At 46.1% G+C, this 15,440-nt stretch overlaps 1 protein-coding gene across 1 annotated transcript; it reads right to left on the bottom strand.

Annotated features, from left to right (window-relative positions):
• Positions 1-860: 860 nt before the first annotated feature.
• On the bottom strand, positions 861-13,554 carry oprd1a (opioid receptor, delta 1a; the record flags this gene model as incomplete). The annotated part of the gene is made up of 3 exons (XM_084484542.1): positions 861-1,390; positions 1,791-2,146; positions 13,322-13,554. The coding sequence occupies 3 exons, from the start codon at positions 13,552-13,554 to the stop codon at positions 861-863; spliced, it is 1,119 nt and encodes a 372-aa protein (XP_084340668.1).
• Positions 13,555-15,440: the final 1,886 nt, after the last annotated feature.

The following is a 15,440-nucleotide window of genomic DNA, read 5'->3' as shown; positions in this document are numbered from 1 at the left end:
ACCCCCCTCCTACCCCCACACACACACACACACACACACACACACACAAACCTCAGTCTATATTTTGTTCTTTTCTCCTGGGTTTCAAGGCTGATGTTCCATCAATAGCTTTTCAGGATGAAGACAACAGGAAAGAAACGGCTTCTCTTATTCCCCTGAAGTCTTTTTGTATCAATTATTAAATTATGGACCAGGATGAAAATGCTCTGCACTGGTTCTTTCAGAAAACACACTCGGTTGGGCGATTAGGCGATTCTTTGTAGTTGTTTTGGTGTTTTAAGTCAATGGCTGCAATCTAATTGGCTATGCATCTATTCAGCATGAGGAAACAAAGTCAGTCCATCTCGTTCACAGGCTGCTCGTTCGAAGGTCCTGTTTTCACCCGATACACAATATCATTTGTTTCCTTCATCATAAGACCCTTTCTTCCATTGCTGTTTCCGACCAATAATGAGCTCTGTTATATCGCCCTCTGTGTCATTGTTCTGGGTAACAACGCACCCTCAAGACAGCCCTTTCATTCTCTGCCCAGGACTTCACAGTACATTTCCAGCTCCTATAAAACTTCCATTCCATTCTTCTTTGTTACCCGAGCACTTCCATTCTTCATGAGGAGACGTGTCATCAAAGCAAAACCCATTAATCATTGAAGCACTGCTCCTCTCAACCCGATTGGAACGACTCCCAAATCCCGGACTAGAAGGGGGGGTGAGGGTGGGGGGGGTGTTGGCCTGGTTCGCCCCAAATGGCCGGTAACCTCAAAACTCGGTGGTGGAGATCAGGGTGATCTCCGACTGCAGGTCCTGCTGGATCCGTCTGGCGCCGCCGAAGCCGCCGGAGGAGGCCGGCTCCAAGCCTAGTCACGCCGGGTTCTTCCGGGCGTCCGACGGGGCGCACACTGACACGGGCTCCCTGGTGGTTTGGCGTCCGTGGCCCAGGCTGCGCGGGTCGGCGCCGGGGCGGCAGGGCAGGCAGAAGTCCCTGAAGCAGCGCTTGAAGTTCTCGTCCAGGAAGGCGTAGAGCACGGGGTTGAGGCTGCTGTTGGTGTAGCCCAGGGCGATGCACAGGTGCCACACGGCCACCACGAAGGGGTTGCGGTTGTCCACCTCCACCAGGGTCTTCACGATGATGAAGATGTGGATGGGCGTCCAGCACACGATGAAGGCCGCCACGATCACCAGCACCATGCGGGTGATGCGGCGCATGTTGCGGTCCTTCTCCTTGGAGCCCGAGAGCAGACGCACGCTGCGCAGCCGCAGGATCATCAGGCCGTAGCAGCCGGTGATCACCATGACGGGCCCCACGAAGGCGAAGATGAACACGCAGATCTTGGTGACCGTGTCCCAGTACCAGTCGGGGTCCGGGAACTTCAGCATGCACAGGGTTTTACCTGGAAGACGAGGTGGGCTGCAGTCAGGGCGAGAGCAAGGGAGGTGTGTGTGTGTGTGTGTTTGTGTGTGTGTGTGTGTGTGTGTTTGTGTGTGTGTGTGTGTGTGTGTGTGTGTGTGTGTGTTCGTGTATGTGTTTGTGTATGTGTGCGTGTTTCAGAGTGTGCGTGTGTGTGTGTCTGTGTGTGTGCACAATTAAGCAACACTAGCAAGACATGTCACAACACAAGCAAAGCACAAAGATCGGGAGATGACATTCTTAAGAAGTCTCTACGCGACAAGGGAAGATCAAATCACCGCTATCATGCAGGCCATCACGCAAACATAACGGGCCCGGGCTTTGTGAAATGTTAGACTCGAGATGACGACAACGAGTCAGACAATCGGCGAAACAAATCTTACCGCTGTCCGTCACCTTGGTGACAGCCATGACCATGATGGGCACGCCGATGGCCGACGACAGCACCCAGATCAGCACGTTGATCAGCTTGGCCTTGGCCGGCGTGCGAAAGCCCAGCGCCCTCACGGGGTGGCACACGGCGATGTAGCGGTCCACGCTCATCATGGTCAGCGTGAAGATGCTGGTGAACATGTTGTAGTAGTCGATGGCGATCACCACCTTGCACAGCACCTCGCCAAAGGGCCACGTGTTCATCAGGTACTTGGCGCTCTGGAAGGGCAGCGTGCTGGTGGCCAGGGCATCCGCCAGCGCCAGGTTGAAGATGTAGATGTTGGTGGCCGTCTTCAGCTTGGTGTACCTGTGTGGTCGGGGAAAGAGGGGTGGGAGGCGGGTCGGGGTGGGGGCGGGAGAGGTTTGGGGTTGGGGTGGGGAGGTGGGAGGGGGAGGTAGGAGGGGGTGGGTGGGGGGAGGTAGGAGGGGTTGGGTGGGGGGTGGAGGTGGGGTTGGGGGTGGAGGTAGGGGGGGGATGGGGGAGGGTGCAGCAGTAATGAGTACTAATGGGGCATTGAATTCCCTTACATTTGAACGTGCAGATTGGCTTCGTTATTGATTTGAACTGGTGTTGCACAGTTTGCAAGGAATATATACAAGCATGGGCATCGTGAAGACTTGTATAAAAAGCATCTTAATCCTCTGCTACAGCCGGCGTCCCTTGAACAGAAAGGTACTTACTGTACCTTTGTGTGTGTGTGTCCGAGGGAATTTTGTTTCCCCTTCCATTCATCCGTAACCGTTTGATTATTTCAGCTCAATAATTTCCCACGGATGTAATAGAACCATGAGAGGGGTTGTTGGCATCCATATTGATCTAAAAGCAGGTCATATTTTGCCACAGCAGTACGGACGCAGGGGCCTCGTAAGAGGCAGGGTGGAAGCCGTAACGACCCAGGCACACCTCAAGCATCCCCTAAGGTACTATGATACTGGAACACACACTGACTGTTGAAGGTTGTTTCTGAAAGACCACACACACACACCAACAATATTGGGAACAGGCGTTAGCAAGAGGCATGCAAACCCTGCTGTATTGCTTTAATTGGCCTCAGGCAGCAGCATAGCAGAAAACAATGATTGTTCACCGTCTTAAAAAATACAATACAGCACAATAAGCACAGCTTCCTGCTCTCATACGCTAGTATAATATAACACCTCAGGCTCTAGCTCATTTGGACTCTCTAATGCCTCGAGTTTGGAGTGGGTGCAAACTTAAAACTGTCATTGTATCTCACAAACCATTCACACTATGCCAGTGTGATACATTGTGACCAGTACCGGCGCTCCCCACACACGCAGAACACGCACTGCGCGTAGGGCACCAAGTGTCTGGGGGGGGCACCAAAAAAATCGGTCTCGTAAAAAATCATCATCATAATAATAATCATAATAACGCGATATATTTAAAATGAACATGTGTAAAACGTGTTAATAGCAATACAAGCAATACAAGTAACATTTGCTCGACAAAAAGATGCGTCTCCTGTGCGGCCCTCTCTCTCCCCTTGGTGCCCCCCTCCCCCACATCCCAGTGGTATGTTCGATTAGAATAGATCATTCTCAAGTTTGGCAGACACCTGTGTTTGGATATGGCCTCGAAAAGGCATCAAGAGTCGGGGGCGGATAAGAGAAAAAAGAAGAGACAGCGAGATGATGCACGCACGTCGATGGCAGGTAAGACGTTTAAGATGTTTTAAATAAAAATGGCTAATTCTGTAATTTAGTCCTTGTATGAATGTCTATGCTCATGCCAGGTAATGTTAACGTTACTGTTAACGTCAACAAACTAACGTTAGCTCCTATGTTATTTTAGCCATCAGAAGTCGTCAGCCAAGTATTAGCCAAGTTTACTTATATAGGTCTACTGCATTTCAGGACGTTTATTTGGCATTTGTTATGTAGCCTACGTTATGCATGTGTACTGTGAACCAACGAGTATGCAATTGCGTACTGTAGTGGAAAAAGTAATGCTACGGATGTTACTTTAAAGTAATGAGTTGATGAATGGAGAATGGCTCCTGGTAACATGCATTCTGAGAAACCTTGCATCTGCAGGTGAAACTACAATTTGAAAGAAAATAAAGAAATCTTATGTAGATCCCCCTCCCTTCACATTCATAGTTTTCAAATTATGTAGATTTTTTTTATATTGTGAGCCATCAATCATTGTCTTAAAGGTAAAATAGTTTTAAATGTTGTCATGCATCAGTGATTTACACATTGGCTTACATAAACCTGTAATTAATATGTAATATTGTTTTTGAATCAAGGTGCAAAACTGTATTTCAGTGTACAATCCCTGAGTATTTTTTCTTGTATTTCTGAATGCAGGGTCAATGCTTAGATATGTGCAAGGAGTTCCTCAAGACCAGGAGGAAGATTTAGATGATCAACCATCCACCAGCAGTTCAAGCACACATCATCAACCACCAATCTCTGCAGACTCTGCAACAGCACCCAGCCCTGACCAACAACCATCAACTACTAGTTCAGGACTTATGTTAATGTTTGGTGCTATTGTTAATGCAAAATGAGTGTAGTCTTTTATCAAGATTTTAATTTCTCTTTATTTGCACATTACATTTTGCAAAACATTAATGTTGAGAAGTTATTTTGGAAATAAAGAGAAACGTACTGACAATTACTGAATTTATGTTTGATTGATGATTTTCGGGGGGGCACCACAATGCATTTGTGCATAGGGCACCCAAATGGCTAGCACCGGCCCTGATTGTGACCTATTCACTGCACAGCTATACACAAGAGTGGGAAGACTGCTTTTTAAAATTCATCATTTTGAAATCCCTGCAGAGAAATAATTGGTCTCCCTCATTGTTGGAAAAAATACCCCACTATCACCTATCAGCCCTCATTTTTAAAACCCATTGAATCTGAGAGATGTTGTGTAATGCATTTTACAGATAAAGGGACAATTCTGACCTAGTTATCCAGCAATCAATGTTTTTTCTTTGCCACAATCACACATTTTATTGTGATCACAGCTACAATAGGCTCTTTTAAAGTCATTTTGAGCTAATTGGACATTAAGAATCCAGTAATTGTTAATATCATCCTTTGATGCACTGTTCTATTCACTGTCCTAGAAGCGATATGAGGAAAGGCAGCTATACACCCACAAACACAAACTATATGCTCAGATATAGATATTGAATACGCAACACATTAATATTTATAAAAACATAATATGAAAACAGCTCCAGGTAGATAACTATCGACGCCGTTTTGAAGAAAAGATCAGAAATAGATAAGAAACCTCTTGGGGGCGCTATGATAGGGGAGATGTTTACAAACGACTTCCATCAGACGAAAGAAAGGAAGATGGCTCAATAGTGCAGGATCACCAGGTTTTGCACCTCTATACTTTGAGGAGCGGCTGCATTTCCTAGAGAGTTCGTTTCATCCCCTTGGCAAATTCATACCCAAGCTTTCATAGCTTGGGTATAATTGAGCTGCATTTCAAAGAAAAGCCCTCCCCCAAGTCCTTACTGAAGTGCACCACTTTTCATGTCCCTTTCAGGGTATGAAGATCTGTAATGCAGACAGCGAAGACTCAAGGTGTTTACGTCCTCTAAATGAAGCGACTGAAGTGCTGGGGATGAACAAGAAGGCTTTGAAATGCATACTATGCATAGAAGCAGAGGATTGTGGAAGGCAACAGGGAGTACAGTATAGTGTCTTCGTTTAGACTTTTGTCATGTGACAGGAGTCAAACAAGGGCAGCATTGGGGACAGAGGGGCGAGTTTATTTTTGAGACGGGGCTGGACAGGCAGTAGGGCTGAACGATTTGGGGAAATAATCTATTTGCGATTATTTAGACCAATATTGCGATTGCGATTTAGCATGCGATTTTTCTTTTCAAAGTTCCTTATGTTCTGTATTACTAAACACAAGAATCACTAAACACAAGAAATAAATCATTCTATAGTCTGAACAACACAACATTGGAAGCAGTCAACAAATAGAATGCTCTTTTCTTTAAGCCAGGCCTATGTGTTGAGGTGAATTGATGCATGGATCAATATTGTAACATCTTTATTTATCTATTGAATTGTAAAAGAAAAATAAACACAATTCTTCATGATCTCCAGTCAGTTCTGTTTTTTATTGCAGCAATTCTATTGCCTCCCGATGTCATTTTGAATTAGATTAATTGCAAAGCCCTAGCTGGCAGTCCTTGTTTTTCTTTCTGGGGCCTCCTGCACCGGCTCGTTCCCCCAGGTGGGGTGCATGCGGGCCCAGAGAGCAGCCCCCTCAGCAGGTGTGGCAGGGGAGCTCCACTCCACCCCAAACACAGTGTCCCTTTCATTATGGACGGGTTCATTTGCATTAACCAATCCGATGGGGGAGGTGGTGGTAGTGGCGGAGGTACGAATGGATGGAGGTAGTGGAGGAGGAGGTGATTTGAAGCACGCTTCACCACACCGCACCCCATTAGTCAGCCTTGGGGGCTGTGGTGTGACACGGTTATTGGCAGTGTTGCGGGGACCATTAGAGAGGCGTGCGTCCCACCGTTCTCTCCCCTATTTGTTTGATGGCTAGCGATGACCACGGGCCAAGGACTCAGATGTGGACGTGTTAAACCCCCCCTCATCCCCTTCAGCCGATCAGGAACCTCCTTAAAGAGACTCAGGGATCATGTTGAGTGATGTGAGTCCACGTCTCCATTTGTAGCTCCCCAAACTTCACGTGTATGTGCCCAATAGATGAGTACCTTCTCCCTGCCCCCCCCCCCCAAACAAACCTGGGGCCTCATGTACTAAGACTTGCGTGGATTTCTGACTAAAACTTTGCGGACGCCAAAATCTGGAAAGCTGCTGCGCACAAAAAAATCTGGATGTATCGATCCTTGCGTAAGCACAATTTCACTCAGATTCTCTTTGTACATCCCAATTAACGTGAAATTGAGTGCACATGCATGAGCCCGACTCTCCGCCCAGTCTCCTCCCTCATTTAATATGCTAATTAGTATAAATAGGCCTGCAGTAGTGCCCTCGTTAGGAGAAATACATTCCCAAGAGGATAGCTCTTGGGAATCCGAATCGGCTGATAAGCCAGTCATCAACATGAGCCGAAAAATCATAATAGTCGCGGAACACCCATTCATTTTGAATATCTTCTAACAAGTCCAACACTACACACACACACACACGCAGGCACGCACGCACACACACGACACAACATCGATTATAGCCACATATTTGCGCATGCTTTTATATTCTCATTTATTTGGATGCATACTGATGATAGGTTGTTCCCATACACCCAAGGTGTCAATAATATGTACATAATTCAAAATTGGTCGACTGGTTCATTGATGGATTGATTTTAAGTAACAATGGCTTGTGCTTACTCCACTCAACATCACATGATGTGATTGCAGTCAATAATTTCACAACAAATGCGTGAAGCGAGATCAATTAGCCCAGATGTCATGCGTGGTCCGGAAAACATCTAATGTCGTTTTATGGGTCTGTTTAAGTTTAGCCTAACAACAGTGTCACATTATGCATCTTGACAACAAAGTCAAGTCAAAGTGAAAGTCAGTGTTTTATTGTTATTTGTTCAGAAAACGCAGGGTCATTTTGTACATTGAAATTCTTTTTGACCTGGCAGGCAAACAATACGTAGTAGGCATAATAGATTAACAAAAGAGACACAAATAAAAATAGCAAAAAAAGAGAAAAATGTGGTAATAGCAACATAATAAAATATATATAATAAAAAGTATACATAATAAAAATATATATAATAAAACAAGAACACAATCGATAGTTTAAGAGAATATTAACATGTAAACATCTACCAATGCAGCATGTGTGTCCAATGAAGAGTGTAAACATTAAATACTATAGGTATAAAGTGAAATGTGCCGAAAATAAAATAACACAAAATATGGCAGGAAGGGGTATACATCACAGAAAAATAAAGCATCATAGTAATAGAACATAGCAGCAGTACTTAATAATGTAAACAAAAAAGAGATTTAAGGTAATGTATCCAGTGCAGCATATGTATCCAATAGAGAGTGTAAACATTAAATACCGTAGATTTAAAGGGGAATGTGCAGATAATAAATAATGTGCCGATAATGAAATATCACAAAATATGGCATAGCAGGAATAGCAGGAGTATACATCACATAAATAAATAAAATAGAACATCATAGAAATAGAACACTAGCAGCAGTACTTAATAATGTAAACAAAACAAAAAAAGAGAGGGATTTAAGGTAATGTACATTGAATGTACAAGTGTTCATGTGATCAATATGATCAACAGGGTTAGTGTTACTGTTTGAGAAGCCTGATGGCCTGCAGGTAAAAACTGTTTGTGAGTCTGGTAGTACGTGCCTGTATGCTTCGGTAACGTCTCCAAGACGGCAGCAGTGTGAACTGTCTATGGTCTGGGTGGCTGTGGTCTTTTATGATTTTCCGTGATTTTTTAAGGCAACGTGTGTGGTAGATACCTTTCACGGAGGGGAGCTGGCAGCCGATGATGCGCTCCACTGTCTTCACCACCCTCTGGAGGGCTTTGCGATCAGCAGCGGAGCAGCTGCCGAACCATGCAGTGATGCAACCTGTAGAAGTTGGTGAGAATTTTGGCAGACATGCCAAACTTCTTGAGTCTCCTCAGAAAGTATAGGTGCTTTTGCGCAGTTTTTACCACAGAGTCTGCTTGTCTAGACCAGGTAAGGTCGTCTTTGATGAACACACCGAGGAACTTGAAGCATGAGACTCTCTCTACTTCTGCTCCATCGATGTGAATGGGGGCGTGACTCCCCCCCTGCCGCTTCCTGATCATCTTCTTAGTCTTTCAGACGTTGAGAGAGAGGTTGTTGTCCTGGCACCATGATGCCAAGTCCCCGACCTCCTCTCTGTAGGCGGTCTCATCTCTCACCCAGGATGGTGGTGTCGTCCGCAAACTTGAGGATGGCGTTGGAGCCGTGTGTGGCCTCACAGTCATACATGAACAGGGCATACAGGAGGGGACTGAGTACACAGCCCAGAGGGGCTCTGGTGCTTAGGGTCAGTGCAGAGGAGGTGAGGTTGCCCATTCTCACCACCTGGGGTCTGCCCGTCAGGAAGTCCAGGATCCAGTTGCAAAGGGAGGTGTTAAGGCCCAGGATCCTGAGCTTGGGAACGAGCTTAGCGGGCACAATAGTGTTGAATGCTGAGCTGTAATCTATGAACAGCATCCTCACGTATGTGTTACCCTTTTCCAGATGGGAGAGGGCGGTGTGAAGTGTCAGGGCGATGGAGCAGATGTGGGTTCTGACTAGCCGCTTGAAGCACTTCATAATGATGGGGGTCAGTGCTACAGGGCGGTAGTCATTCAGGCAGGTGATGGAAGGTTTCTTTGGTACGGGGACAATAGTGGTCTGTTTGAAGCAGGTGGGGACTGCAGACCGTTTCAGGGAGAGGTTGAATATGGAGGTGAAAACCTCCACTAGCTGGTCGGTGCACCCTCTGAGGACACGGCCTGGAATGCCATCTGGCCCTGATGACTTCAGAGGGTTTACTTTTTTAAAAGCTCTCTCACGTCATCCGTAGTTAGGGACAGAGTGCAATCGTCCTGGTCCTCAGCTAGCCTTACAGAGAGGATGATGTTGCTCACCTCAAACCGTGCATAGAAGCTATTGAGCTTGTCTGGGAGAGAGGCGGCAGGCTGGGTATCTCTACTATTCCTCCCTTTGTAATTAGTGATGGCTCGCAGTCCACACCACATGCGTCTGGGGTCGGAGCTGTGGTAGTTAGACTCCAATTTGTCTCTGTAGGCTCACTTGGCATCTCTGATGGCTTTCCCCAGATTATATCTGGACTTCCTCAGATTCTCCAGGTCCCCAGAGCTAAAGGCAGAGGACTGTGCTATGAGCTTATACCTTACATCACCATTAACCCAGGGCTTTTGGTTAGGGAAAGAACGACATCATCGATGCACTTGGAGATGTAGGCTGAGACAGAGTCTGTGTATTCATCAATGTCTCCATCAGCTGCATCACAGAACATCTGCCAGTCTGTAGTTTCAAAACAGTCCTGAAGAGTAACAATGGTTTCCTCACTCCATCGTTGAACTGCCCGAAAAACCGGTGTATCTTGTTTGTCAACAATAACGCATGATTGAAGTGCAATTAAGATCACGCATCCCGACGTTCAAATCCGCTTTGAACTAGCCTCATATTGCAATATTACTTCATGACTCGTGATCGCGTAGGCCTAATGTTGTTGTGCTGATTTGCCTCTATGTGCCGCCAACTGACAAAATGCAGCAGAAATGTGCGTAAGCCAGGCATTTTGTTTGCGTGGAGAACCGCACTTTCTCACGTCAAGTCAGTCTTTGTACATCCGAACGTTTGCGTGAGAAGTTGCTTACACAGCTTTTTTGTGCGTAAGCAAGCTTTGTACATGAGGCCCCTGGTGTAGGTTACAGCGATGAGAGGCAGGTGGACACAGCATAGATGCAGTGGGGCCGCTGTCGTGACCACTTTACAAAACCAGCCCTGTAGCCAGCCATCACTGACTGTGGCACTTATTGATCCTGCGATAAGTGCTGGTGGAACGCCGCTGCACAGCGCTCCTTGGTTTTTTCTTCCTCTGTCCTTCTAGCGGCTGCATGGTTGACGTAGCGTTGATCACCGTCTCAGTGACCAACCTCCCCCTGACCTAAGCTATGTCCCTCAAGAGGGGCTGTATGGGCAGGATCAAAAGGATTCAAAAGCACACGCATTCACGCACCCATGCACGCACACACACTACACCTATTTCTGCATCAAAATATTGACAACTAGGGTAATGTTATATATTTTGTTGAGTTGTCAATCCTTAGTTTTATTCACGGTGGTCTTTAGAATTAAACTACATATTGTGAATAAATGTTAATACATTTACTCGTCCATGTCACATCAATTTTCACTTGCAATGGTGCAGAAGACAACAACTCCCCTGTTCCCACGCTACCTTACGACGTCATCAAACTGCAACTTTTGTTCTGATGGAGAGACCCCTAGCGGTGGTAACTAAATACCATACCTTTAACATACATCCCTTTGAAAACCTATATCTCGAGATCCGCGAATAACGGGGAGAGGATTATGTCACTGCAAGACGAAGCCAAAATAAACAGGTCAAGTGGGTCTCGCACAGCCAATAACATTTGTTCACACATACAATGTGTTATTAGTGTTTGCCTGTTAACTGTTAGCCCCCATTCCCCTTTGGCCTTTGCGGTTGTTTCGGAGCAGAAAATGAATTGCGACAGGCCTGCCTCACTCGCTTAACTTCCCTTCCTCCGTAGGCTTAAATATTTTTTGGGGCGTGTGCGGAGCATGTGTGTATTATTATTAATCACATGGCTGATGAGTCCTCTCTCACCCAGAGACACACAAATGTGCAGAGGATTGACCCCACCTGAACTGATTCCCCGCCAATTCTGCCTTGCTCATCTGACTGTGTTCTCCTAGCCTGGTCCACCTTGGTGCTCTCCTCCTGTTGTTCCTTCGCTCTCTCTCCTCCCCTCCTCCCATCCCTCTCTCTCTCCTTCTCTCCGCAGCATCTCAACAGGTTATCGATGATGCTGTTATGATATATTAGTCCAGGAAAGGCCGCCGAGACAGGATTGCTTTTAACTCACTTTATTGGGTTAAGGTGGTTGGTCTATTGTCTATCATCTATGAAACAAAAGGAGAGGGATTGTATATAACACGCGTGGAGCGTCTCTAAGCTTTACATCTAATCGATACCCCGCCCAAGAGATTCTGATTCTAAAATGGCGGAGTCCGAGTTAAATAGGCAGGTAGCGGTGGGCGTATTCTGTGGCTTTAAAAGCCCGCCCCCTTCATCTATGTATGAATCAGCTGTTGCCCCCTTGTGGCTATGCGCAAGTCTTACAGCTTATGTTATGTTGGGAGAATATTATGGCTGAAATATGTTACAATGCATTTAAAACCGTGTATTTCATCATAGCGGCTTCAGCTACAGCTCAGGATGGAGCGAGCTAGGAACCAGACCCGCTCTCTAATTACTCTTCCCCCCCCTCCCCCTAACCTCCACACTACCTCATAAACCCAAAAGGCATCCTTAATTAGTTGACCATGTACGCTGTGGTTTACCTTGGGGGTGAGGGAGAAACCATGTCAGATAAGAGGGTGATTAATTTAACGCTGATCATAGGCAGGCTTATGGGACGTCAAAGAGGAACACCTGCTCCATTAAAGTACTGATGGCCCCTCCAGCCCTAAAGAGAAGTGCTTATTCCAGAGTTGTTATTTATTATTCAGCCTCCTGCTGTGAGCTAAGATATAGGAAGCTTGTAGGCAGCTTATATCAGGACTGTGTGTGTGTGTGATTATATGCTTTACTATAATTGGATAATGTGTGTGTTATTATATACATACCATATGGATAATAGGTGTATGTGTGTTTGTGTCAATATACCATAACATGTGGATAATTTGTGTGTGGGCGTGTGTGTATTAATATTCTGTACACTATATGGATGTGTGTGTGTGTGTTAATATACTGTACACTGTATGGATAGTATGTGTGAGTGTGTGTGTGTGTGTGTGTGTGTGTGTTTGTGGACCACATGCCAAACTGGTTTATGTACCACACAAACATTTCGTTTGCAGTGCCGTTAATATGATCCATGGGCCAGCCAGGGCCAAGGTGTGGCTGTGGAACGAGGTCCAGCAGCAGGGAGCAGTTTGACTCATTTTACATGACAGTCTTCACTTGTGGAGGGTGAACGAATACAGTTACCCTATTTGGATACTGGAATCCCGCTTAGGAGCAACATCAATCTAACCTAAACTGAGGCAAGATAATCTGTCTTGAGAATTTCATTTAGGATTAATCATACACACATATACACACACACTCGCTGGAACAAGCACACACACACACACACACACACACACACTTGCATAGACACACATACACACAATCACACTTGTATAGACACACACACACACACACACACACACACATACTTACATAGACACACACAGGTTTTCCATCGTCGTCACGAGCATGTGTCCCCATATTGTATGTGATATATGGTTTATGTGTAGCTTTATATGCCAAATTGGCCACATAATTGGATCTAGTTAATTTTATTCAAGCACATTAATTTTCCCCTGTGCTCGTCTGGAATAGAGAAAATGTTGTGAGACGCGTGGACAATCCATGTGCCCAAAGGCGCAGTCACTCAAACACCCAAATCACACGACACTCACAAACACCCAAATCACACGACACTCACACAAACACCCAAATCACACGACACTCACACAAACACCCAAATCACACGACACTCACACAAACACCCAAATCACACGACACTCTCAAATCACATGCTACTTTTGACAACCCAACTGTTACGCGCAAAACGCATGCAGCGCGCGAGTCGCTCCAACATTTGCACAAGTTCTTTATTTTAATTTTTTTTGTGAACCAGTCTTACCTGACCACCCCGTACATCACCAGGATGTTGCCCAGTAGTCCCACCACACAAATAACGGAGTAGAGCGCCGTGATGGATATGGCTATGATGATGCCGCTGGCGCTCCTCACCGGGGTCGGACGCACGGTCTCGTTACCACCGTAGCCCCCAACCGACATCTCGTCGGTGACATTGTACGGAACCACAGAGTAGAGGTCCGCGAGATCAGCGCGAGGCACCGTGAACGTCTCCATACTGCGCGCGAGGCTTTTTATTCTCCCCGGCTGCTGTCCGCTTAAATTGCGCGCGCGAGGGTCGGTGCTGGGAACTTGCGCTCGAGGGACAATTAGCGTAGTTTATCTGGAGACTTCGGACCTGAAGGTGAGCTCGGTTGCGGGGGCGTTCAACGTAGTTCCTCCCCGCCGAATAACGTGTTACGATAAAAATGTTTTTTTTTTTAAAAACGTACAGCCGGAAAAGCGCACTTTATGAAAGTCAAACTAACGGAGGGCTGTGGCCGGATAACCTGTCACCTGTTCCCTATGGTAGCGATGAAGCTGGAGATTCACTTGTTCACAGCGACTCCCCCAGACATTGTTACACCTCCTCGCCCTCAGCTCGCGCTCTTATAACCGCGCGTCGACGTCAGGGTTGCGTCGCAGCTCCTATCGAACGGTCGAGCCTCCGAGGGTGTCATAAATACCAGGCTAAAGATATATGCCTATAGGTCTATAGGTAGTGAGGGGGTAGGAGAAGGCGAAAAGATCCTAGAACAACGGACACGCAACTTAAGGTGTTGTAGATGTAGCCTACCATTGGAGGCTAATATATTGGTAGGCTTCAAGCCCAAAAGGGTAATTTAAATAATTTGCGTGCCAGCCAGGCCATCCATCCGACGCACCCACACACACACACACACACACACACACACACACACACACACACACACACACACACACACACACACACACACACACACACACAGACACACACACACGTACTGTTACTGTATGTGTTCATCTATTAGGCTTACTCTAATTCACATTTATATAATAATGTGCATCATTTTCTACCTTTTAATTTTGTTGCATTAATCAAACACCATTGTTGTTATACCACTATAGTCATATATCTATGTTAACAACAAATCACTTAACTGCACATAATGTCAGTTGGCTCCATAAATTTTTGGTCTGCATCACCCACAGTATTGACCACTACAGGACGGACAGGGGGGGATGGGAATTGCTATGGGGGTCTTGCGGCTGGACAAAAGCCTTGTCGATCGCCGGCGAGTTTAACCCCACTCATCAACCATCATCCAGTAGGTCTGCTCCATCCTCTGGGAAATGAATGTCAACCGGTTTCACAATCCGTGCGTGTTGGCATTTCACTGAGCACATTGGGTCGTTATAGGCTGTCAGAGGCCCTGATTATTCTACCTATAGCCCGCCCCTCTGTTTTCACCAGAGCCAGCGTATTTACCGGATTAAGGCTGTCTATACGGCCCTATTGGGTTTATTGACCATGGTTAATGCTAACACATAGACCTGTACAGACAAGCGATAAACTCATGAAGGCAACCAACAACATGCGTGGCCTTTAGTTTGGAAAATTGACTTTGCATGGTAAAGCATTGTCTTGTATCGCGGGGAAAGGATCAAGGTAATGTGGAGTATCTATGGAAATAGGGCTGAATGGGATGTGACAAAATGTGTGAAACCTGCATTGCAACGATGCAGTCGAAGGACAGCCACTAAGTAGGCCAGGCCTAACAAGTCAAGTCGGATGTTCCTGAAACAACAGATGCTTTGGCATTGCTAGCCTATTTAAGGGGGCTATAGTCTCGTCACCTTATAATTAACTGTTTTGACCAGTTCCAGTCGTCAGGAAGGCTATAGGGCTCATCCACACTCGACTTTTCTTGATGATAGCGTTCCCCTAACAGACCTGTCCCTTTTAGAGAGCAGAGGGAGCGGAACATTCTTTGGCGGGGAGCGTCGCTCTGAACGCACTGCAGCGGAGAGAGATGAAGCATGATCTTTATGCCTCTGGTACGGTGGTTTTGGGGTGAGGTATGACTGGAAGAGCGGTAAGGACTCAACACCTGGTTTGATTCAGAGATACAAGGTGAATAGAT

Source organism: Micromesistius poutassou (genome assembly GCF_964030765.1).
Source record: "Micromesistius poutassou genome assembly, chromosome: 20".
NCBI classification, from domain to species: Eukaryota; Metazoa; Chordata; class Actinopteri; order Gadiformes; family Gadidae; genus Micromesistius; species Micromesistius poutassou.
This window is presented reverse-complemented; position numbering and strand designations above follow the sequence as displayed.